Source organism: Crinia signifera, chromosome 6, assembly GCF_055691185.1.
Source record: "Crinia signifera chromosome 6, ASM5569118v1, whole genome shotgun sequence".
NCBI classification, from domain to species: domain Eukaryota; kingdom Metazoa; phylum Chordata; class Amphibia; order Anura; family Myobatrachidae; genus Crinia; species Crinia signifera.
In genome coordinates, this window is record NC_139222.1 from 139,982,450 (window position 1) to 140,008,919 (window position 26,470).

The window sequence follows — 26,470 nt, forward strand, 5'->3', positions numbered from 1 at the left end:
GGGGAAGCAGTCCGCTGATAAATAGGACACAGTAGATGCTGTCTTAACACGTTTCTCGGGTGTGCAAATCTACCGGTTTCCTCAGTAGATAAGCTTCATAATATGAACTCCATATATAAAAGATCTCACAACCAATTGGTTCCAGAGCCAGGAATATAAATATGCATATTTTATGATTTATGATATGAATATAATAATAATAAAATAGGTATAAATTCACCTCAGTGCGCTCTCTTAATAAATTTTTTGTGAGTATCTTTTCAGGTACCAGTTTTGGCATGTGGGTAAAAATGCAATGAAATAAAATGTTTATATTTTTACAGGGTATTTTTTTAATAGAAAATGAAATCCCTAATACAGTATATTACCACAATCTATGTTAGTATTTCAGACATATCTCAGACACTGAGCAGTGCTTGACTACCACAACCATGAAACCACAATTCTATCAGCCAGTGACAATTTAAAGTAGGCGGAGCTTCATTAATAAAATGGGTCAAATTGCTGTAGGGGAAAAAGTGAATCCTTGAGAGTGAGAGGTGAGAGTTGTGCTGGCTTTTTTGTCCTATTACTAATGCATGTGTTACATGTACTAGTTGGTGTTTCTACAAAACAATGCTATTTCTGTTATTATCTTCTGAATGATCCCCATGGTGTGTAATATTTATACTAGCTGTGGTGCCCGTAGTTGTTTGGGTTTGGTTGTGCAATTAGCATTACTTGAACTTTATCTTTCTTTTGTTTTAAGCTTAACCGTTCGCAACTCTGCATTCCAGACCCACTTTGTGTAGTGGCTTGACCCCTATTTAGGCCCCCGGGACCCTGGCAATGATGGAATTTTGGGTGTTAGTGGATTCAGACCCAAAAATGATTGGCAACTGCAGATAGGACTGTCAGATCAAACTGGCATCAGGGAACTGGGGAATTGGTATTGTCTAGCAGCAATATGAAATTCTAAACATCAGGTCTTAAACTCGATAATTAGTAAATATGCCCCTTAATCTCTTATTCTTTTTATACTAACTTTTACGGCTATATTTTACACCTCAGAAACTGATACGACCTATTTCTCATTCACTAACATGAGCTATCAGTAAAATAAAATTGTAATTATATAGTCCATGGGAAACACATTACTACATTTTGTCTACAGAATGTTAGTAGGCAGTTCCTGATGATTATTGGAGAACATAGAATAAATGTCTTTCTATGTATGAATCAGGTCATTTACAAATATCCATAACATTTCCTGGTAATCATATACGGATACACTTTGTTTTCACTGCAGGATGGCTCCCTTTTGGCATCTGTTACTATTGGTTACTTCAGTTGGTGCAGCATGGTGCCCTGATGGGACCAGATGTAGTGAGAAGATGCTATGCTGTAAACTTCAAAGTAGCAATGGATATGGCTGTTGTCCAGAGATAGAGGTAAGTAGCAAGCATTAGGAGACCAGGGGTGAGATTTAATAGGATGAGAGATTCAGAAAGTGAGAAATTTGGTAAGATTTCTCCAGTTTTTTTAAAAGCAGCAATCATTTACCCTTCAAAATCAAACTGGGTTTGCAGTGTAAATGATTGCCGCTTTAAAAAAGCTGGAAATTTCTTCCCAAATCTCTCACTTTCTGAATCTCTCATCCTTTTAAATCTCATCCCAGAAGTCTTTACAGCATTTGTGTTGGCAGAGTCAGAAGAACAGTTGGCGTTTTTCAGTTTTGCAAATCAGAAAACTTTGTAGGAGACAAACATAATGGGGGAAATTTAGTAAAAAATAGGTGTATTTGTATCCAGAAATACACTTATTTTTGACATTTACTATCCCGAAAATACGGCAATTCGTATTCGTATTGATGTGCTATGACTACGCATACAAATTGCCGTATTTTCGGGATAGTAAATGTCAAAAATAAGTGTATTTCTGGATACAAATACACCTATTTTTTACAAATTTCCTTTAGTAAATTTCCCCCAATATATCAAATACATGCTATAGGGTGCTGTACTTTTGAAAATTAAAATGGTTTGAGAGTAAATACAACTTTCATCTTTGTGCAGGTTGTATCTCGTTCCCTATCCATGATAACATTGGATGTTTCCTGCACTGACCAGGCAGGCTGTCCTGAGGAATATTCCTGCGTGAGCACTCCCCAGGGTGGATCAGCCTGCTGCCCTGTAGTCCAGGTACTCTAACTTCAGTAGATTTGGCGTCTTGATGAGGTGGATGTAAGCTAAAGGCTAATAGGCTTTGATGTGCAGGGTAATAATGTAATGCTTATTTTATCATGTTTTAACTGTAGCCTATAAGGCTTCTGGGAAATGCAGAAAGTTTGTGGTGTGTGCTGCGCAATTAAAGGCAGCTGACACGGGGTATAGTCACAAACCCAGAATATTGCATATAAAAAAAGGAAAATGAGGTTTGTGTCAGCGCCTGCTGTTTAAGTAATTAGTATACACGGTTCTCTTAAAAAATATATATAAATTTAATTAGAATAAATATAAGTATAACAAAATACAATTCATATAATTATACACATATAATAAAAATAATATTAAAAAATATATCTCATAATTGTGAATCAATTAGCAGCAATAAACTTTTTTTCCTTTTTAAGGAGGTATAATAAGCGACAGTCCTGTAATAGGTAAATGAATGCTGATATTAATATTACCATCCCATGGCGCAAGTTGTTGTAATGGCCAGTTCGATAACTTGTGACGCTTTGAGGATCTGTTTGCCTTATAATTTCAAAGGCTCAAGGGTCCTGAATCGACAGTCCTGATTTCCTTTTCCTTGGAGCAATTAGGGATAATGAGAAACCCAAAATGTTTTGAAGTGTCCAGGAATAGTTTTTGAAGGTGGACGTCACAGGAATAAAAGGATGAACCAGGTCACTTGTGTAATAAAGGATGGATCAGCAATAGTGGATCGCTCAACGCGTTTCTCCGGAACCTCCGGCTTCTTCAGGAGCAAGTGTGATTGTGGGACAGTTTGTCCTGGGTTTATATACCAGCAAGGCTAATTGATCTCACTGATTCACATGTGTTCACATTAAAAACAATAAACTAATATAGCAAGAGAACCGTGTACAATATGGCAAGCGAATGTGCCTTATCTTAACAGGAGACAGATAATATCATTAGACTTTCATAATTCATAAAAAATAGGAGTTTAAACATTTGTTTTCTAACCCAATTATAGGTTGCGATCACATGACCCGGAAGTGGGTCTATTACAGCCGATTATAATATCCAAATACTGTTTCAACCGTACATTATACATATACATACCTGACATAGAACAAGAGCAAATGGACTAGGCTGGCGGAGTACGGAGGTCCTGCGTCTCTGCCTAACGCCGATTGCCGGTATCGGCGACTAAGGCTGGAGACGCGTCCATTCTTTCCTCCCCCGGCATCTCTGGTGTTGCCCGGCAACGACCGGTCACGTGGTGAAGCGTGACTCTGGCGTGCCGTGCATTTCAGAATACACCCAGAGGACCCGGCGACTTACCCGGATGTTCGTCAGGCGCCGCGTGCCTGTGCAACGCGGCTTGTACCTGACGTCACCGCGCTTGACGCACGGGTCTGTCTGGATGCTTACTGCGTCGTCATGACGACGCACCAGAGACTGGTTGCTATATTAGCATCCCTACTAAGTCCATTAGATTGTGCCACGTCAGGATGTGTATTAAATAGAAAAATAGATATAATGGGACGTATCCATATAAAATCTAGTATTCAGGTCAGAAACGGTGTAAATTCTCATTTCTCATAGATAAGATTAAATTACAGTATATATTTTTACAATAAAGATATGTATAAAAGAATTATATGTAGAAAATTAAGTAAGTATATGAAATCAACACAGAGAGATGCATGAATATTTTATGGGGTAAAGGACATCATATAATTGTTCAAGATTATCATACTTGTTCCATTATTTTATAATCATCTTTATGGTGATATAGGATTTAAAACAAGAAGACATTGAAGGATCATAGTAGTCTGTGATTTTTTCTTTTTTATTGTCCAAATGTGAATATAATTATAAATAAATTATTATAATTATAAACAAAATTATAAATAAATGAGTGTACATGAGAATAAAATTAAAATTAAACTCAGTATAAGGAAGTCAGGAAAAAAAGTAAACTTATATACTATTTTTTGATTTGATTTTTCTGATTTTTTTGATTTTTTTGATGATTTTTGATAATAATAAATATTAGAGTACTGTGTTCAATTCGATGGTTTCATTTAAACCATCGGGATGTAAAGAATTAAACCTCAGGGTCCAATAGATCTCTCTTTTACATAATAGATTATATCTATCACCTCCCCGTGGTGTATGGGATATACATTCTAAACCTACTATAGACAGGCATTTTGGGTCCGATTTGTGATGTGTCTGATAGTGTCTTGACACACTGTGATTTTGGAAACCCTTTAATATATTTCGACGGTGTTCAGTGAATCTTGTACGTAGGGACCTTGTGGTTCTGCCTATATAGGGCAATTTACAACTACAGTAAAGTAAATAAATTATATAAGAAGAATTACAATTGATAAAGGATTTTGGTGTATAGGGGGGGTCTAGAACAAAAATTGTCGATATAATGTTGTTATCTGCTACGTGTTCACACATCAGACATTTATTTTTTCCACATTTATGGCAACCCTTAGGCTTCTCTGGCAACCAATTAAGATGTTTTTCTCTAGTTTTTTCGATTGTTTCTTTTTTGAGATGACTCGGGGCAAGTATTGTTTTGAGTGTTTTGTTTTTTTTATGAATAATCACTGTTTTTTTGGGAATAATTTTAGATAAGATTTTGTCTTGATGTAAGACTCTGTAATTTTTGTAAACTATGTTCTTGATCTCCATAGAACAGTTATTAAATTTACTAATGAACACGAACTCTCGATTATCTTTATTCATTTCTTCTCTTCCTATTTGTGTTATGTTCTTTTCCTTTTTATTTTTTGGTATTAGGAGATCTTTTCTATCCATTGCAAGAACCTCTTGAAATGCTTTTTGAATGAGATCTTCAGGATAATCTCTTTCTTTAAAAGAATCGGTCATTATTCCCGCTTGTTCTATGAAACGCTGTTTGTTCGTGCAATTGCGTCGGAGGCGCATAAATTGCCCTTTTGGGATACTGGTTTTCCAGGGTTTAAAATGAGCACTTTTATAATGTACATAAGAGTTTGTATTGACAGGTTTCACATAATTTGAAGATATAATCTTATTATCTTGGACTTCGAGAGTCACGTCCAAGAAATCCACAGAGACTTGACTATATGAGTGAGTAAAAGATAAATTATATGTGTTCAGGTTGAGTGAGTTGACAAAAGATAGTGCAGAATATATATCCCCACTCCAAATTATAATCAAATCATCTATGTAACGGCCATAGAAGACCAGGTTCGCCGCCCAGCTGCTCCCCCACACATGGGTCTCCTCATATACTTACTTAATTTTCTACATATAATTCTTTTATACATATCTTTATTGTAAAAATATATACTGTAATTTAATCTTATCTATGAGAAATTAGAATTTACACCGTTTCTGACCTGAATACTAGATTTTATATGGATACGTCCCATTATATCTATTTTTCTATTTAATACACATCCTGACATGGCACAATCTAATGGACTTAGTAGGGATGCTAATATAGCAACCAGTCTCTGGTGCGTCGTCATGACGACGCAGTAAGCATCCAGACAGACCCGTGCGTCAAGCGCGGTGACGTCAGGTACAAGCCGCGTTGCACAGGCACGCGGCGCCTGACGAACATCCGGGTAAGTCGCCGGGTCCTCTGGGTGTATTCTGAAATGCACGGCACGCCAGAGTCACGCTTCACCACGTGACCGGTCGTTGCCGGGCAACACCAGAGACGCCGGGGGAGGAAAGAATGGACGCGTCTCCAGCCTTAGTCGCCGATACCGGCAATCGGCGTTAGGCAGAGACGCAGGACCTCCGTACTCCGCCAGCCTAGTCCATTTGCTCTTGTTCTATGTCAGGTATGCCTATGTATAATGTACGGTTGAAACAGTATTTGGATATTATAATCGGCTGTAATAGACCCACTTCCGGGTCATGTGATCGCAACCTATAATTGGGTTAGAAAACAAATGTTTAAACTCCTATTTTTTATGAATTATGAAAGTCTAATGATATTATCTGTCTCCTGTTAAGATAAGGCACATTCGCTTGCCATATTGTACACGGTTCTCTTGCTATATTAGTTTATTGTTTTTAATGTGAACACATGTGAATCAGTGAGATCAATTAGCCTTGCTGGTATATAAACCCAGGACAAACTGTCCCACAATCACACTTGCTCCTGAAGAAGCCGGAGGTTCCAGAGAAACGCGTTGAGCGATCCACTATTGCTGATCCATCCTTTATTACACAAGTGACCTGGTTCATCCTTTTATTCCTGTGACGTCCACCTTCAAAAACTATTCCTGGACACTTCAAAACATTTTGGGTTTCTCATTATCCCTAATTGCTCCAAGGAAAAGGAAATCAGGACTGTCGATTCAGGACCCTTGAGCCTTTGAAATTATAAGGCAAACAGAACCTCAAAGCGTCACAAGTTATCGAACTGGCCATTACAACAACTTGCGCCATGGGATGGTAATATTAATATCAGCATTCATTTACCTATTACAGGACTGTCGCTTATTATATATTTTTTAATATTATTTTTATTATATGTGTATAATTATATGAATTGTATTTTGTTATACTTATATTTATTCTAATTAAATTTATATATATTTTTTAAGAGAACCGTGTATACTAATTACTTAAACAGCAGGCGCTGACACAAACCTCATTTTCCTTTTTTCTGGGAAATGCAGACATTAATTGGGTTCTCAAATATTTAAAAATCATACTTCTCCATTTGAAACAATGCCAATACAAGTGTATTACAGAACAACGGCATAATAAGTTGCCTTATGCAAAACTACCAATGAACTTTAAAGGTGTCCCTAAATTTTGACAGAACTTTCTTACATTGTATTGATCGTGTATTTAATGCAAGCTATTCTGTTAGCAGCCATTTTCTGCTGGCCCTGACTGCTGTCTCCATGAATACATTTACTGATCTCAGGGCCGGCGCTACCCACTCAGCAGCTCCTGCAAAGCAGGGAGGCGCCATGCTGAAAAGGCGCTGTCTCCCTCCCTGCTCTGCTAAAGCTGCCTCAGCCCTCACTGTCACTGCCTCCTGCACACTGCCCGCAGTGCCTGTCTGACAGCAGGCGGGCAGCAGAATAAAGAGCTGCTCCCTGCACCGCGGACGGCAGTATGGAGAGGCTGAGCAGCTCCCTGCACCGCACACACACTGTCCTCCTCCTGCGACCTGCTCCCTCTTCCTCACGGACACTTGCGCTGAGGCATAGTAGCGCTGTCTCTGAATGCCTGGATGACATGTCATGTCCGGATCCGCCCCCTACCCATTGCTCCCTGCGCCTGTCAGCTGTCAAGCAAATGATGAACAGGCAGCAGTGCCACCTCCCCTTCCTTCCCTTTTCTCAGTGTGCTGTGCCAGTGCCACTGCCAGTCCTCAACACTCCGCCCCCTCTATCTCCTCCCCTCTTCTTCCATCTCCTTCTACTCTCCCCTCCTTTCCCCCTCAGTCACACGAGGGGTGTAATGCTGCACATACTTTTTGTACTGCTTTGAGATCGCATCGCACACACATTGCATGCATGCCGTGTGATGCCATCTAGCCCATAACGTATGAGATTCTTGCAGCGTGTATGGTGCCTGTAACATTTTGCGGACACAGCACTGAGATGGTGTATTCATACATGTACATGCACCCGAGATCCTCCATAGGATCGCATGTTGCATACGCTCCCACAATCGGGCTGCAGCTTGTTGCAATGGCAATGTGAAAGGGCGCAAAATATATGGTTTGCAGGAGGGCGCCGGACACCCTAGCACCGGGCCTGACTGATCTGTTGTGTATAAGAAAAAGGCTTCCACTTGAACATGGGATGCAGTCAATTTACCTACAATCAAAATCCCGACAGTCAAAATACCGACAACCACTGACCGATGGTCAAAATACAGACAAGGTCAAAATACTGACATTTAAAATACAGACACGGTCAAAATACAGACATTTAACTTGTTCATACTTTTCCATCCCAGTGGACATGGAGGGGAAATATAATAGTGTGCCGAGCGCAGCGAGGCACCGTGCCCAAAGTATGGCGACCGTAGATGTTTGACTGTCCATGTTGCACTGACATGTGCCGACAGGCGGAATTTCATGCCCTACCATCTACTAGGGAGCGTAGCGAGGCACCGTGCCCGAAGCATGGCGAGCGCAGCACACCCATAATCATATATATATATATATATATACGAGTGCCAACCCGATACACCTACTTACCTGCATATCTACTAGCGGGAGTGTGCACCTTTTATTGCTGAATCACTTCACACCAATATTTGTGTACCTACATTTTGGATCAGAGGTCTTTATCCAATTGTATGGTAACATACACATTGTGCAGGATTGCACAGACTCTGAGCTACTAACTGGGACTGTTTTGTTCTTCTTATATATCTCCTGCTGTGTGTTCAGATGTCGCAAGCTAGCAACACTGACACAGCGGCTGCATTGCATTTCAGCACGGCTGATGCTGAAAGGATACTATTCTCGGACACTGATGACCTTGCCTTTCACAAGGACACTCCAGATGAAGTGTATGGAGATCTGTTGAAACTCAAGAAGCGAGAAGTTGATCTATTACTACATGGACAGACGCTATCTCAACACTACAAAGAGGCACTTATCCCCCGTGGCTTTCGACTGTATAATCAACCAACATTAGGGAGGCACAACAACGACTTTTGCGCCAAATGGTGCAACATATTAAATAAATGCTCCCACGATTTAATGCTGTTAGTTATTGAACAAACTGGCATAGATCTGAACACCATCAAAACAGAGATCGCAGAAGTGCAACGCTCAGAACCGTATGATTCGCTCAGAAAATCTGACAGTGACCTGCTGGCTAAACTTGATAAGGAAATTGAAACCTACAAGAACAATCTGCTGAAATTCAAGAAACAGAAATACAAGCAGGTCAAGCAGGATTTCAAAGAGAATCGAGTATACCCCTGGTTCTCACGTGTAGAGCCTAGACGATTCCGCCAACAGCAGCGGAGAGGTACTGGACGGAGGGCACCTGCACACTTCACAGATCTTGACACACAGTCACAAACGTCAGCCAGTGACTCTGAGACTACAGCTCCAGAGGGACAACCACCGAATTACCTAGCCCGGGGCGACCGCAACAGGAGGCCGCCAAAAAACCTATATTTCCCACCCGCCGAGGTGGGAGAAAGAGGAGGAAGAAGGCGAGCGCCAAAGTAGAGAGTGGCACAGTGGTCTTCAATTTGTCCAACCATGAGCTTACTACAGCCGAATCCTCGCTACTGAATCGTGGTCTTTCCTTCGTCCCGACACTTACGCAGGATCTGTTTAAATGGCAGATTGATATGTTTCGCCTTGGCCGACAACTGCGACTAAGGGACCATTTCCTGAAACATCCAACCCCAACTACAATCAATGAGAATACCACCCCGGGCAGACCTACTCTAAGATGTAAGAGTTCCTTTGACCCACCGTCACTCAACCCATCGATAAGTACGTTCAGCAGGGTCCTGAAGAGGGACACTAACACATTCATTGATAAACAGAAGGTGTCATACCACAATATTACCAAGGAAGAAAGGATGGCGATCAAAACCCTTACATCCGATGCTGACCTCATAATTAGGCCAGCTGATAAGGGGGGTGGCATAGTCCTCCTCAATCGGAGTTACTACACGTCCGAGGCCATCATGCAGCTATCAGATGTATCCTGCTATGAACGACTTGACTCAGATCCGACATGGCGGTTCAAAAAATACATTGATCAAATTATAGATCTTGGCAAATCCAACCTCTGGATCAATGAGGAAACTGCTAAATTCCTCACTCAGCCACATCCGCGGATACCCTTCCTCTACACTCTCCCCAAGGTGCACAAATCCCTATCTACCCCCCCTGGCAGGCCGATTATCTCGGCAAGAGGGTCGCTGTGCCAACCCCTGTCCCAATTAGTGGACTTCTACTTGCAACCTGTCGTGAAAGCCACCAGAAGCTTTATTGCCGACACCAGCGACTTCCTACGCAAGATACAAGCGATTGGACCTGTCCCCGAAGGGGCCCTGCTCGTGACACTAGATGTCACGAGCCTGTATACCAACATCCCCCACGTCATGGGATTGCTAGCATGCCGTCAAGCTGTCACACAAAGTGATAAATATGATGGACCTCCAGCCGAATTCTTACTGCTCCTCATCGAGACCATACTTACACGGAACTACTTTCTCTTTGAAGGTCGCTTCTTTCTTCAGCGCCAGGGGACCGCCATGGGGTCAAATATGGCGCCCACGTATGCCAACCTAACCATGGCAGCCTTTGAGGAAGAGCACATTATGGGCAATACCCACTTCAATAGAGATATCGCCATGTATGTTCGTTATATAGACGACTTGTTCCTGATATGGACTGGGGGAGAGGAGAAACTACTGGATTTTGTGAAATACCTGAATTCTATACCAGGTACCATCAAATTCACCACCAATTTCAGTAGCAAGCTGATCAATTACTTGGACGTGACGGTGATGCTGCACAGGGGACTCCTCAGCACTAAAATATACACCAAAGAATCAGATAAAAATACCTTGCTCCTTGCCTCCAGCTTCCACCCTGAACCACTGAAGAAGGGCCTACCCTACTCCCAACTGCTACGGGTAGTGCGTATCACATCCGACCCAGACATGAGGACACAGGCATTGGAAGCAATGAGAATCAAATTTCTGGAGAGAGGGTACAACTCCTCTGAAGTGGATGATGCAGTAAGAAGGGTTTCCCAACTGAACAGAGAGAAACTGCTCAATCCGACTACAGCTAAAGATGGTACTGAACTGCCAAGATTGAACTTTGTGAGCACCTATACGGTGGCATCAAAGCACATTAGAGATAAGATCAATGAACACTGGCATCTGGTCTCCAGTGACCCAGTCTTAGCCAAGGAACTTACTCTGCCCCCGAGGTTTGCCTACCGCAGAGGCCCCAACCTGAGAGACATGCTAGTCAAAACTTGCATAGATCCAGCTACAACATCCAAACACAACTGGCTGAAGCTTAATAAGGGGACCTACAAATGCGGGGGCTGCGTCAATTGCCAATTTCTACTTACAGGAACTAAATTTACCAATCCCGCGGATGGGGAGAACTTCAATATCAGATTCCATTTGGACTGCAACAGCAGGTTTGTCATATACGCCCTGCAGTGCCCATGCAAAAAGGTCTACGTGGGCAAAACTACCCGCATGCTCAAAGAAAGGTTGAACCAACACAGGTCGTCCATTAAGAAAAGTACCAGCCCGAATGTATTACAGACTGAACTGAAGAACTTACCGGTTGCAAGACATTTCTTGACAAAATCCCACAAAGTCACGGATCTTAAATGCTCCATTCTAGACCATGTCCCCCCTATGAAATTTGGGGGTGACAGAGAAAGACTGCTTCTCCAACGGGAGCTCTCCTGGATTTTTAGACTTAACTGCCTTGCTCCACAGGGACTAAATGAAGACTTTAAGATGGGATGCTTTCTTTGAATTCTTTTTTTACATTACTACTTATCTTTTCCACCCCTTGTTATGTTAATCACCGTCTGATAATTTGTGTGAGCACCGCCGTGTACTCAGCACAGATGTCATCAGGTCTATGGGCTGCATATTGGTTAAATGCCCTCATGTCGACAATACTCTTTGTTTAAATCTTCTGTTAAGATCTGCATCCTTTCTAAAGATGTTGACACCGCCGTGTGTCGTCGGGAAATAATTGTACTCTAAGTGTTGACACCGCTGTGTGTCGTATTCCCTAGGGTCCTTACCCTAATATATGCATACATATTCACTTGTCATTGGTCCTACTGGAACAGAATCTGGACACAGTTGGGTGCCCGGACCTTGTGTCAGCGTTTATGGCATAGATTACTCTACTGCAGTCAACATGAGGCTAGGATTCTGATTATAATTGTCGACACTGCTGTGTGTCGTCGTTTCGGTTTGTTTTGAGCATTTTCTATGTACTGCCTCAATGTCAACACCGCCGTGTGTCGACCGGTTTTATAAAGTACTTAGGATTCTATGTACTTCTCTCCTTACAGATGTTTCTATGCTGCTGCCAATGACTAGACATATCCTGTTATGCTTTACTTTATTTATTTTCTTTATATGCCTTATTTTCTGTATATGCCATGTTACCCCCGTACCAGCCCATATTTGTATGTACACGTCTGTGCTGTAGATGGGGCCAACCAAGTACATCATTGCCGATCCGCCCCGCTAGTGCACACACCCGCTCCATACACATCAGCCTCCGTTCTGCCACTCAGTGCCTTAGGTGCACTGTTTCCCCGCACCCCTTGCAATCACCTTCCCGGCGGCTCAGCTGTGCTTTCCTTGACAGCTGCCGCCGCACAGTACAAGTACACACGGGACCCCGGAGCCAGTCTCCTTCTGAGACTGATGACACACTGGGGATTCCCATAGCATCATAGAGCCACGCCCCCCCTTCCCTGCTGTCACTCAGCTACAGTGATGCAGGAAGGCTTGGTTGACCTCATTTGCATGATTTTTGGCGCAATTTGAAGCTATTTGAACCTGCTCTGTACTACTGTGCCTCACCTCTGATGAAAACTGCACCCAGCAGTTGAAACGGCTGTCAGGTCAGCAGCTGTCACTTAGGGGTTTATTCTAGTTCATTCTTTCTGACAAAATCCTTCTTAGATGGACAAAACCATGTGCACTGCAGGGGGGGCAGATGTAACATGTGCAGAGAGAATTAGATTTGGCTGAGTTATTTTGTTTCTGTGCAGGGAAAATACTGACTGCATGATTTTACACTTCAATATAGATCTCACTTTGAAGAAAAACCCCACCCAAATCTAATTCTCTCTGCGCAAGTTACATCTGCCCCACCCGCAGTGCACATGGTTTTGTCCATCTAAGAAGGATTTTGTCAGAAAGAATGGACTAGAATAACCCCCTTAGTGCAATGTTGCACTCTTAATAAACCTCTTTTTCTTCACCTATACTACCGTGTGCCGGATCCATCCTTTCTCTGAGGGGGTAAGTGTCTCTTATATATATATATATATATATATATATATATATATATATATATATATATATATATATGTGTGTCAGTATTTTGACCTTGTCGGTATTGTGACCGTGTCGGTATTTTAAATGTCGGTATTTTGACCTTGTCGGTATTTTGACCGTCGGTCAATGGTTGTCGGTATTATGACCGTCGGGATTTTGACCATCAGTATTTCATACTGAATCCTTGAGCACAACTTTATAACAAATATATTATATATATATATATAACCTCAGATGTGGAAGTAAATTCTACACATGGTTCGTCAAAGTAATTAAGACATTAAAGTCTGTATGGTTTTCAACAGAATATTGAGATTTAAAAACTGCAGAATTAGCGGTTGACATTCTCAGCAAGAATAAATCGTCTCACTCTTATTTACTCTTCCCTTAGGGAACATCTTGTAAAGATGGACACCACTGCTGTTCCTCAGGCAGTCATTGCTCTGAAGATGGACACTACTGTATCCCAGGTGAGAAATATCCCAGTTACTCATTTACACAAATGGAAAGATGTACTAAGCATTGCAGAGGGGTAAAGCCAATCAGGTCCTTGCTGTTATGTTGCAAGCTGCTGTGTTTTAAAATGACAACAAGAATCAGAACCGTCACTAGACTTTTTGGTGTCATGTGCCTAAAAGGGAATTGGGGACACCCCATAAGGTGCATGTCCTCGTGGGGAAGGGGCATAACAAAATTGATCCCAGAGAAAGCCCATGCTATAATGACCTTTCCACATGTTTGATCCTTCATAAAAACTATGGGTACTTGTGTAGTTTCAGGGCTGCACTGCCTGAGGATCGCATCTGATTTGCATCCGATTTGCATACAATGCGATTTAACACACCCCCAGTATCCACGTCAGCCCAAAGTGTGGCGAGCTCAGCGAGACCCACCAGCGGATGAGGTACGCGTCCTCCCAACTTGTTGATACCCCCACTATCCACGTTGGTGTGGAGTTGATTTTATAAAGTGTGGCGAGCGCAGCAAGCCACCGAGCCCAAAGCGTGGCCCGAACGAGCCCGAAACATGGTGAGCGCAGCGAGCCCCATGAGGGGACGCTGATTACTTACTTATTACTAGAGACAGGATTATATGCAACATAAAAAGCTTGAAATATGCATGCAAATATGCATAAAAAATACTTAAAATATGCATGAAAAGTGTTAAAATATGCTAAATTAAATAATAAAAAAGTACATTTTAACTTATTTATTTAAAAATCTGCATACAATTAGTTGCAAATAAACCTCAAATATAGGCCCACAGCATCTGCAGATGTCTAGTGCTGTACACAGGATTTTTTTTCCCTGGCTGCTACAGCAGACTGCAGCATCCTAGGCTCTTCTGGGATCAACTACACGGACCCTCATCTCCAGCGCTGATGGATCAAATGTCAGCATAGCGTGTGAGGGCAGCGCAGTGGAAGGCTTCCTCCCTGCGCCGCATACTCACTGTGACATGGCATTTCCTCCGTGCTGCGTGATGTCACAACCCTTCTGCCTGCCTCCTCTGCTGCAAAAGTCTGTCTCTTGGTGTAAAGTCCCAGGCCAGGGGCAGGCAAAGGTTCAGGAGCTTCGTAATGGCATCCGCCCCGAACTGACTTTTATCCACATGGATTGGCAGCCTAGAGCAGTGTCAGACATAGCGTATATCCAAGGTTCCCCACACTGCGCACTTATTGCCCCAGTCTGCACACTCTACCACTACTTGGCCAGCAGCAGCAGGGAAAGCAGTGCTGGTGGAAAGGTGGCGGGGCCTAAAATATGCACCATCACTAGATTATAGGTAAAATATGCAATAACCAGTGAGAATGGGCAAAATATGCAAATGCATATGCAAATATGCAAATGCATATAATCCTGTCTCTACTTATTACGCTTCGGGCTCGTTTTACACGTCCGCTTGCCAGGCTTCAGGCTCAGTGGCTCGCTGCGCTCGCCAAACTTTATAAAGTCAACTCCACACCTATGTGGATAGTGGGGGTATGAACAGGTCAGGAAGACGCGTACCGCATCCGCTCGCCACACTTCGGGCTGACGTGGATAGTGGGGGTGTGCTAAAACGCATTGTATGCAAATTGTATGCAAATCATATGCAAATCATATTTGTAAAAATTGTATGCAATTTGCATACGATGCGATCCGCGGGCAGTGCCGCCATGAAACTACACAAGTACCAAACTATGAGATTTGTAACTATATAAAGCTACTTGCACTTTGTAAAGAAAATAATCAGCATTGCAATTGAGAAGATCTATGTAGTATGCACTATATCAGCACACTAGATGCACCTGCTTAGCTGTAATGCTGTTCATTTTTTTCAGTTACCTTAAAAAAGATAGAATTTTTTAGCTTTCTATGCAAGTGCAGATCTTAATGAAAAGTGTCAAACTCCAATGCCACAGATAATGGGTTTGAATCTCATGAGCATCTTGAAATGTAATAAAAGATAGTGGGACTGAACAGGGCCGGCACCACCACTAGGCAGCTTTAGGCATTTGCCTAGGGCACCGGCCAATGGAGGGTGGCACTGCACACTGCCAATTGAGTTGAGGAGCAGGAATGTAGCAGTGGCGGCCGCCCCTGTGTGAACAGCCTGAGCCCAGCATTGTGGGATTTATCGGGTACTGATGGAGGAGAGCAACGGCAATCACACCAGCCTGTAGCCACTAATTGTGGAGAAGGATGAGAGGTAGGGCTGAGTATGGAAGAGCGGGGAATGGTGACAGGGAGGTGGGCCCAGGTGTGGATGGGGTTGGGGAGAGCTGCTATGTCTGTGAGACTGGGCTCTGTGTTACATGCACCCAGTGATGTGTGGAGGTGGCTGTGAGAGGCACTGTCACAGCCACCACCGCACTCCCCACCTGGCCACCAGCGACACCCGATCCCCGCCCGACTGCCGCCGAAGGTCGTCACAGCCGACGTCCGAATGAACCTTCACCCCTCCAAGCCACTGCTGCCGCCCCCCCCTTTCCCCTGGGAAAAAAAATTACATTATACTAACCTCACCAGGGGAATCGGGAGCCGGGACATGGGGATGGAGGAGCCAGTGAGGGGGGGAGCCAAAGTGGCACTTCCAAAAGCATAATTTAATCCCCCCTGTATCCTAACACTGGCCATTGCTTCCTTCAGATTTCTAGGGGTTGGGGGGGGGGGGGGTGTCAGGGGCAGTTTTGCCTAGGGCATCTAGAAGCCTTGCACTGGCCCTGTGACTGGATAACAAAGAGCTCTCAAGTTAAGTTTGTAAATGTATATATTATCTATAGTAGGGTTAGGAGAAGGGTCAGGAAATGCCAGGCCTAAAGAGGGGGAAAGCTACAAGTGAAAATAATTAAAACAGATAATTGACAAATGTTGCTAACAGCGTCCCCTACCCTGCAGAACTCTCCCCCACCCTAATTATGGCCCTGACTAGTTACTAGTTTATATCTCCTCACTTTATCACTCTCCAAGACTTAATACATCTTCCCTGTAGTCCCAGTACATGCAGGGTCGCGGGGGGGGGGGGGGGGGGGCGCTGTGCATGTGGGGGCGCCGGGGGCTGCAGTGCTATAGTAATGCCCCCGCCCCCGCAGACTTACCTGTCTGCGCGTCCCGGCTCCCCTCCTGGCTTCAATCAATTCTATGGAGACGGACCACGATAAAATGGCCGCTGTGTCTACTCGGTGATAACTCTCCTTCTCCCACACTGGCCGCTGTGTACAGGGCCTGGCTGCCACCCTGCTCCTGCGGCCATGGCAGCGGGGACAGATGAAGAGATGAGGAAGAAGGAACCTGCCAGGGGCAGCCTCACATATCAGGAGACCAATCACAGGAATCCCGGGTTGACAGTTTTTGGCCTCCCTAGTTAGAATGCAAATACTATCATCCCAACCTTCACATGTACTCATCTCACATGCTGATATTATAGTCATTTAAGCTTGTGCAGCATTTCTGTGACTACAGACAGCATTACTTCCCAAGTATTTTGGAAGAATAAATACCTTTTTTTATTTTTTTGCTGTGCCTGAACTGAACCCTAAATCTTTTTTCACTACAGCACCTGTGACATGTGATGACACAACAGTCTGCCCTGGCACATCTATCTGCTGCCGCTTGGCTTCTGGAGAGTGGGGCTGCTGCCCTCTTGATAAGGTTTGATGCCATTGAAAAGTTGATGAGTTGGAGTGGTAGAGTCATTGATGAACATAGGGGTTACCTCATCCTGGCTCTGCCATTTTGAGTGGGTTATTTCTGACAATGAAGTTCTAATATCTCTTCCTCTGACTAGGTCAGCAGCCACGATGTGCTATCTATCCCATGGTACAGGATAATGCCAGATAGGAAATACAATGGCTATTTTGGGCTTCCACTGAATGGTGAGGATACCGTGCTCCCTAAGTTTATTTGAAATGGTAAAAGCTGGTTTTGGAATTTGGTCATTCCAAATCTGTAGTGTAAAAATAAATAAAATCTCAATTATAAAGTAGTCTCAAAATGAAACACATTATACTAACCTCGAATTATGGGCCCAATTCAGACCTGCTCGCTGGGCTGCAAGTTGTCAGGTAAAGGCTGCCCCGGGCTACCCCCACTAAAGTTAAATCCTGCCCATGTGCATGGCTGCGAATGCATTTGCAGCAGTGCACACAGGGTAAAATCCATTCAGAATCACTCACCATCAAATGGATCCCTGTTCCCTTGCACCGAGTTATACCCCTTTTACACCAAAACGCCGGGTCTCACCTGGGTTTTTAGACTCAGCGTCAACCTAGGTGCGACCCGGCATTTGGTAACTTTCACACCGGTGGCTACCCGGCAAATTTCTCCTGCACCCCCCCCCCCCCCCCCCGGAACACCCCCCACCCCCCAGCATACCTGAGCCAGCGCTTCGAGAGGACATCATCTCCAAGTGTTGGGACCGCCGATCACCGCGCCAGGCCCCTGACCGCCGCGCTGGGGGCAAGCCCAGCACCAAGGTAAGCTGCTGGGCTGCCGCCAGCCCCGTGTACCACCCAGCCCCCGTCTACGAGGTGAATGGATGCCGCACACAGGCATCCATTCAGCTCCTACTTGTCTTCACTGCTGTATGCAAAGTACAGCTGACAGCAGCAGACACTGCTGTCCAGAGGTAGGGCTTCCCCCATTGATGTAAATGGAGCACGGTTGGATGACTCGGCGTACCCGTTTATACTGCCGTCTACCCAGGTCCTGTCCGTGTTCAACCCAGGTCAGGACCTGGGTAGAAGTCCCATGTAAAGGGACACAGGTTGACCCATTTACATAACTGCTGAGCTGAGTCTGACCCATCGCTGACCCGGGTTTTTGCGGCGGTGTAAAAGGGGTATAAGTCTAGACTTACTCAGCGCTGCAAGGAACAGAGAAGCAACAGGTAACAGGCAGGGGCGGGCTGGAGATTTTTAAAATCCCATTGAAATGAATCGGCGGTCTCTGATTGGCTGAGAGAGCTTTCATCATGCACAGCCCCTATTTTTTTGTGTCTGTGTGTGTGTGTGTGTGTGGGGGGGGGGGGGGGGGGGGCGCACCAATTCAAATGTGGTGGTCAAATGCAATTACTTAATGTCCAATTCACACAGGCTGACATTAGTTATTTCCTTACTTTCTTCCCCTTATTAGTATTTTTTTTTAAGTTGGGGTTCTCACGCCTTATCTGGCTAGATAAAGGTTTGGTAGACATCCTTTTATCATAGTTTTATAAGACTAAAATGGCATATTCTGAATGGAAATTGTGAACTACAAAATTTGAGATTAACATCCTCAGCCACAAATTCTTTACAGTGATTCTTGCATACATTTGTAAATTAATATTTTTGTGAAAAATTTCTGTTCCTCATGTTTTCTGAGTACCATCATGACAAGGGACCACAATGTCAGCTATGACTTCCTTACTTTGCTATTTATAATTGTACCTAGAAAAAGTGGTTGTCTGCAGAACAAAACTCGACCGCCGTGACCCTATCCCATTCTCGGTCAGCTCAACCGAGAATATGCAGGTGGGATTTAATGTCCTGCCTGCCGGGGAGCGAGAAGGGGGCGTGGCTGCGAGTTGTAGCCGGGAAGAGGCGAGCTGCAGCCGGCAGCTCGTCACTTCCCGGCCGTTCTTGGCAGAACAAGCCTGACAGCTTGTGAAGTCGGGCTCGTTCTGCCGAGAAATCCTGATCAATGCTGTCGGGGAAGACAGCATTGAATAGGGCCCGGCGGCCATCTCCCCCGTGCCGATAACAGACACTTCATAGACAGTGTGCACTAAGATCACAGAAATAACAGCGGGGATCCCCTGCATATAAAACTTGCCTAATATCAGTGATTAATAGATTTTGGCTGCAAAAGACGGCAAATAACGCCTGCAGCAGCAGAGATTTTCTGCACTTATAGCGCATGTAATATCAATGTAAGAAATACATGGCATAAGGTTTATGCAAGCATTATATGCACATACTTTCACTCTGACACTATATTCATAGGTCAGCAAAAGCAGGGAATGTCCCACGGCTGTATGTGGTGGGACTGAAGTGCTATACAATATCTATGTGAAGCCAGCTAGGAACGTATTCACTGAAAATAATATAGGAATCACCATTAAAATAACACACAGGAATCCCCATTTATAACAGACAAGAGGCAATTAAATACATGTTTTGCTAAACCCAATATAGGGAATAGCACAGCTTCATTATTTCATAGTGTGGTGAAAGAGAGGTTAATTACACCCTCTATAAAGAACCACAGGAATAAACATATTAGAACCACAAAGAATGCAATGTGGCTACAATGTATTTGAACTGTTGAATTCCAACTGTGCATAAAATAACAAAAATTGTATCCAAAAAAGGAAGGCACACTGTTTCAACAAGAGAAGACATATAACAGTACAGTAATTGGAATACAAACAAGCTGTGATGCTATTTAACAATCTGCCCACAAGAAAAGTAAAACTGAATTTGAGAATGAAGGGGAAGTGTGAAATATATAACTAATGGTGTGTACACTCTTGTACCATGTGCATGAGATTTTGACTATATAGTCAAAATCTCATCTGGATCTCATGCAGATCGCACAGGTTTTAACCCTTGCGATCCCGATGCGCGATCCCGTATCGCAGTCAGAAAGTCTTGGCTGCATAGACTATATAGTGCAGATCTGCACTATATAGTCTAAATTGTATGCAGATAGTCTAAATTGTATATATTGTATGCAGTTAGTCTAAATTGCAATATAGTCATGATTGTACAAGTGAGTACACACCAAAACACATAAAAGTGATTTCCTTACCAATAATGGAGGAATAAGTCAATACAAGAAATACATGTGAATCATTTATTAGAGCAACCACATCCTAGTTTTAATCACAATATCTTTATTTTCTTGCACATTCTAACTATTGTCTTATCAAGAAGGTGCAATTAGTGCACCTCCTTTTTAACCAAAAAAATTAAAGTTAAATTTTAACAATTAGTAACTATTAGTGGGACTATTCGCAGAGACATCTTCTTAATGCACCCAAACATGTTTTTTCTTCTCTCTATTTTAGGTTACTGTGTCGTAGAGGGGTAGCACCATTTTTTCTTCTCTAAAATATAAGAACATCTAAATAATTAGAAGCAAAACACAAATGATAAAGAAATAGAAGACACAATCTCTGCGAATATATACCAAAGGAATACTCAGTGTGGAAATAAAATTCCTTTCTCAACAAGTGTATAAGTGTGGGCTGCCTGTGTGAGCACAGAGTTGGCCACTTCGCTGCATGTCACGTGGGGGTGTGCCGCAGCTGGCCGTATTGTAGTCATACACAGTAGACACACCGCGGCTGCAGTGCCAGGGCGGCATGTAAAGTAAATTGTAAGTCTTCAGAACACCCAGCAAAGCTGACGCCCCTAGGCATAGGCTGCCGCACTAGGCAATTGCCTAGTATGCCTATGCCTAGGGCCAGCTCTGCTTACTATCATTTTATTTCCATATACGATATGCCACACTGGAAGCTTTTAACAACAATAGGAATGTAACTACATCTATACAACATTAGGGAGCCTTCTACATTATAGTGCCAATATAGTTAGAGCAGAGAAGGGAAAGGGGGGACATGATAGAAACTTTTAAATATGTCAAGGGCTTTAACAAGGTACAGTTAGGAGATGTTCTTCACAGGAAGATGAGCAGCAGAACACGAGGACATGCTCTGAAACTAGAGGGAGGAAGATTCAGGGGAAATTTGAGGAAGAATTTAGTGGATAAGTGGAATAGCCTCCCATCAGAGGTGGTAGAGGCAAATACAGTAGAGCAATATAAACATGCTTGGGATATGCATATTGCTATCCTTACAACAAAATAAGGATCAAATATGGTTTAAGGTAACATGTTTAAAAAAGGGGGTAGACAGATGTAGGCTACACAGAAGGCTTATTGTGGGGGTGGGGCATTCAACAGGCTTGAGCACCCACCAGCAAAGACATAAATCTGCACCTCTGCTTACTGTACATGTGAGAACACATATGTTACTTGAAAGTCCCAGTGTCGCTGACTACCCAAGTGAAAGTTCCTTGACATGTACTGTACAATTTAGATACAGCTAAGACATCTTTGCATATGCGCCACCTGCAGCGCTACATGTTTTTGCCAAGGTGCACAGTTAAGGTATTAGGTAAAAACTGGAATGGTCCAGAGCCCAGAATGCTATACTGGACTGGATTCCTGCAACAATCTTAGCCATTGTGGAGATAGTAGAGTGCATCCCCATCTGTCTCCATATGGGTGGGGTGCTGTCCAGAAGGATGTAAGTGACAGCAGTCACTATGTAGACAGGAAGGGGTAAATTTACTAACCCTTCTAAAAATAAAAAGGAGACATTGCCTATAGCAACCAATAAGATTAGTTCTGTTATTTCTCTGTTGCATCCTAGAAAATGATAGACAGAATCTGATTGGATGCTATGGGCCAACATCACCTCTTATCTTGGTTAGAAGCTTTAGTAAATTTCACCTGAAGAGAGAGAGAGTTTACAGCTTCATTGTTTGATCCAGACCATTCTGTTTTTTTTTACCACATGTCTGGATAATATATGAAAGGCTGTAATCTCTCCCTACCTGTTTCCCTAGTGACTTCTGTCGCTTATATCCCCCCTCCAGGCACCATCCCCAAATGGGCATGGAAAAACTCTACTATCTCCACAGTGGCTAAAATTGCTGCAGGAATTCTGTCCAGCGTTCTGGGGCCCGGACGTTACAGTTTTTAACTTGATTTGTTGTTTAAACTGCATTTCCTAATCTCACAATCAGGTGGTGCTGTTATATGTGATGACTCCAGCTTCTGTCCTGGCAAGACCAACTGCTGCCGTCTTCCTTCTGGGGATTGGGGATGTTGCCCCATTAAACAGGTATGGTGACTCTTAAACTCAGCCCCATAACTGACATTTTTAAACCCAGCCTGTAACTTGACAGATAGGAGCTGATTGGCTATCACTGGCCACTTTGACTTCTGCAGTGTCTCCTGTAAACGGGTTACGGGTACCCAGTGTGTTTAATATAAAGGCTATCTTTGTATTAAACCAGTTCTTAATATAATGGCTATGCTAGACACTGATCATTGTACATGCCTCCGGGTGTTTGGAAGCACAGATAACAACACATATAACAACCAAATGAAGAGGGTCAGAGTTTTGTTTCATCCCATGATTACCAGTCGTAATGAAGTGCAAATTGAGATTCAGAGCCCGGTGGTTTATGTAAACCTCTGATGGGGAGAGAACTCGCATACAGTAGTCTCCAAGCCACAGTATGATTTACATGCCGGGTCCATTTGGAGGCAGTGCTGGTGTAACGAATAGCAATGTTGGAGAAAATGGAGGTATTTAAAGACATTTCCTGGGCATGCTGTATCCAGTGGTTACGTCCATGGATGCAACTTCACTGGCTTCATGAGTATCCCAGCCATCCTGCATAATTTGGGAGTTACTAAGATAACAGATGTTCATTCACATATATGATCCAATGCAGAATCCTCAGATGCAGCAGTGGATCAGAGAGGCTCTCAGGAGGCATCAACTTACACAAGCCTCTTCCTGCATCATAAGCTAATTTCACAGATTCAGTATGTGTGGGAGGCAGATGGGATACCGGCAGTCTGATGACCAACAGTGGCTCTCCACTGAGCAGAATTTCTGCAGGGGCCGCTACCTCTTCCCCAACCTCTGTGCTGCAGCCCACCTCTGGAGCCTCAGTATTCCACTAGCAACTCGCCAAGCAACTTGTACCTTAGTGATGTCACTGATTCCTGGTGCATTCAACTGGATATTTATGAACACTACTTTAGTACACAAAATGGCTGCCATCAGTATGTAGGTAATATGTCTACGCTCACATCTACATATGTGAATGTAGACCTATTTGAATTTGTGTGTGTGTGTGTGTTGATGTTCCATGATAGTTCTCGAAAACTTTAACTAATCATCCTCAAACTTTGCACACTACCTTATCATCTTAAGGGACCGATCTAAGTTCAAAGATGGTTTTAATCGGATGAGCCCTTAAGGCTGCAAGGGTCGATGCTATTTCTGTTGTTTTCATGCATTGTGATATGTCTTTGGAAAGCTTATGACTTTCTGAATACAACACAATAAACAGACTCCCTTAAGTGGACCCTTAAAGGCCTATAAGGCCTATATTTTCACTTTACAAAACATTTGACAAAATGAAATGTATAAGCGACTCAGTTGCAGAGTGGTCTGTGAATCGAACACTGTAGATATCGTTGTGAAATCCATGTGAGATCGATCCCCAATCAGTTTTTTTTTCTCTTGATTGTTTGCTTATTCAGTGAGGGTTTTCGGGATCTTCTGTACCTGCTGCAGCAGCTTCTACCCTGCTGTGTTTGGGAAGGGAAGGTGAATGGTTGGAGACTTGCTCTGGCTGCTGCAACAGCTTCTACCCTGCTGTGGTTGGAAAGGGGAGATGGATAGTTAGAGAGCTGCTCTGGCTGCTGCAACAGCTTCTGCCCTGCTGTGATTGGGAAAGGAAGGAAGATGGATAGTTGGAGACTTGCTGTGCCTGTTGCATCTGCATCTGCTGCTGCTGTTGTGTAGGGCAGGTGGATAGTTGTAGACCTGCTCTGGCTGTTGCAGCTGATTTTGCCCTGCTGTGGTTGGGAAGGGTAGGTGGAACAAGAATTGCATAATTATAAACTTTCGCCCATCTGTCGGACGGGTCATAACTCATAACACTAGTATTATAGAATTTAGCATTTTTTATGAAACCTTGCAGCTCCGGTGACATTTTCATGAACATTGAACTTATTGAGTATATCACCCTTCACTCATAGGCTGTATGTTGCTCAGACAACCAGCACTGTTGCCCTAGTGGCTACACTTGTGATGCATCTTCGGGATCCTGCAACAAGCCACTGGTGGACACCAATTATGTAGCTTCCACAGTCCAACCAGTGAGGATTGTCTGGTGCGACTCAACTCATCATTGTTACAATGATCAGACTTGCTGTGCAGGATTTTATGGATCCTGGTTTTGCTGCAATCATAAACAGGTGAGTACTACCAGTATATCTCACATTATGGGTTGAATGGCAAAGGAATGTGGAAAATCAAGTATAAGATTGACATGGAAATTTAAAAACCTATTTCCCTGACAGGGTATATGCTGTCCTGATAGAGTGCACTGTTGTCAATCCGGCCATATGTGTCTAAACTCTGGATGTAGTCCTTATGGAAATCTTCGATGGGACCTGGGATATGACGATAACCTGTAAGAAATGTGTGGATTCAACATCAAAGAAATTTCTCAGCTAATCTGTACTAATCACTGAAATAAAATACATGCAATCCTATTGGTAAAGATCTCTGCCTCTCTTGGAAGGGAGGGAATGGGCAATAGGTACACAAGTGTATATATGTAGATTTGTATTAAAACCAAGGAATCAGTTGAATTTTTATAGTGCTTGTCTGTCTAAACAAAAGTGGATACACACACTTATAAAGTCCCCGAGCCTTATGGTGGGGGGAATGTAAGTTCTTCCATGACAACCAATTTCATTGGGATACAATCTCTACAGATTTCTGAAGGCACCTCCATTATTGGAGTTCCACATGGTCTGAAGTAATGGAACCACAATTATTATTAAAATTGTCATCAATAGGAAGGGGTGCACTGGGGGTGGCTTGATCTACAGGTGTCAGTTGTGTCTTCTTCAATGAACCCTCCCACCCTTTAAGGTCCCAGCAATAGTTATTGAGCAAAAGATTTACTTTTGCTTAAGCTTAGACCGGTGTGGTACAGGGTTCCGACAGTCGGGATCCCGACAGTCATTAGCCCGACGTCGGGATCCCGACTGGCTGGCCCCTTGCGGGCACAATGGCTCACTACGCTTGTGGACCCCCACAAGGGAGAATAACTAGTGGCCGTCGGGAACCCGTGTATCGGTATTTTAACAGTCGGGATTCCGACGTCGGGTAAATGACTGTCGGTATCCCAAATGTCGGGAAATTCTTTTTACCTCAGAGTCAGAAGGGTCAGTCTGCATCACATTTCTGACTGAATTTTTCTTCCTTTTGGAAATAATAATGAATCTGATGGGGAGTGAGGCACTGCCCTCTTGTGGCCTCTTTTCCCCTTTACACTGTCAGGACATATACAGTGAATCTGTAGCTGACACAGAGACACTGTCCTCCATGTCTGCTGACAGAGAAAACATCTGACCAGCGCTGGGGGGGGGGGGGGGGGGGGGGGGTGCTTGTCGACCTTAAGTTCCTGTCGACCTTGTAACTGTTGACCATTAGTGGTCAACAATATGATTGTAGACCTAAAGACTGTAGATATTTTATACCATAACACCTGCATCTGTGTTCCTCCCTTTCTGGGCCATCAGGAGGGCTCCGCCCAATGCTGCCAAGGACGTAGAACTTTAGTGAAGTGCCAAGGGCAGGAGCAGCCAGGGGCAAATCCAGGAGAAAATTACATGGGGGGGGGGGGGGCACCATGATAGGAGCGGGCTTGGGATGGGGAGGGGGGGGGGGGGGTGTTCGTGGTGCCAGTGTAAATGCTAAGAGAGCAGCAAGAGAGAGGGCGGGAATGGGATTAAAAATAGGCCCTGGCGTTTAAAGCACACAGGCCCACCTCAGCGACAAAAGTGAAGGATGCAGTTGTGTGCAGGACAAAGGCATACTCCAGACAAGGTGACAGCCATTGACACCCAGGCAGAGAGAAAGGGGCT

At 43.6% G+C, this 26,470-nt stretch overlaps 1 protein-coding gene across 1 annotated transcript in view; it reads left to right on the plus strand.

Annotated features, from left to right (window-relative positions):
* The window catches only part of GRN (granulin precursor), a 93,115-nt gene extending 68,059 nt beyond the window's left edge, over positions 1-25,056 (plus strand). Inside the window, exons 13-20 of the mRNA XM_083150108.1 lie at positions 1,260-1,430; positions 2,055-2,180; positions 13,648-13,726; positions 17,295-17,389; positions 17,526-17,613; positions 22,531-22,628; positions 24,569-24,787; positions 24,893-25,056. Coding sequence (XP_083006234.1) covers positions 1,260-1,430; positions 2,055-2,180; positions 13,648-13,726; positions 17,295-17,389; positions 17,526-17,613; positions 22,531-22,628; positions 24,569-24,787; positions 24,893-25,009 — 993 coding nt within the window. The 3' untranslated portion in view covers positions 25,010-25,056. The remainder of the gene's footprint in view (positions 1-1,259; positions 1,431-2,054; positions 2,181-13,647; positions 13,727-17,294; positions 17,390-17,525; positions 17,614-22,530; positions 22,629-24,568; positions 24,788-24,892) is intronic.
* The last annotated feature ends 1,414 nt before the right edge of the window (positions 25,057-26,470 follow it).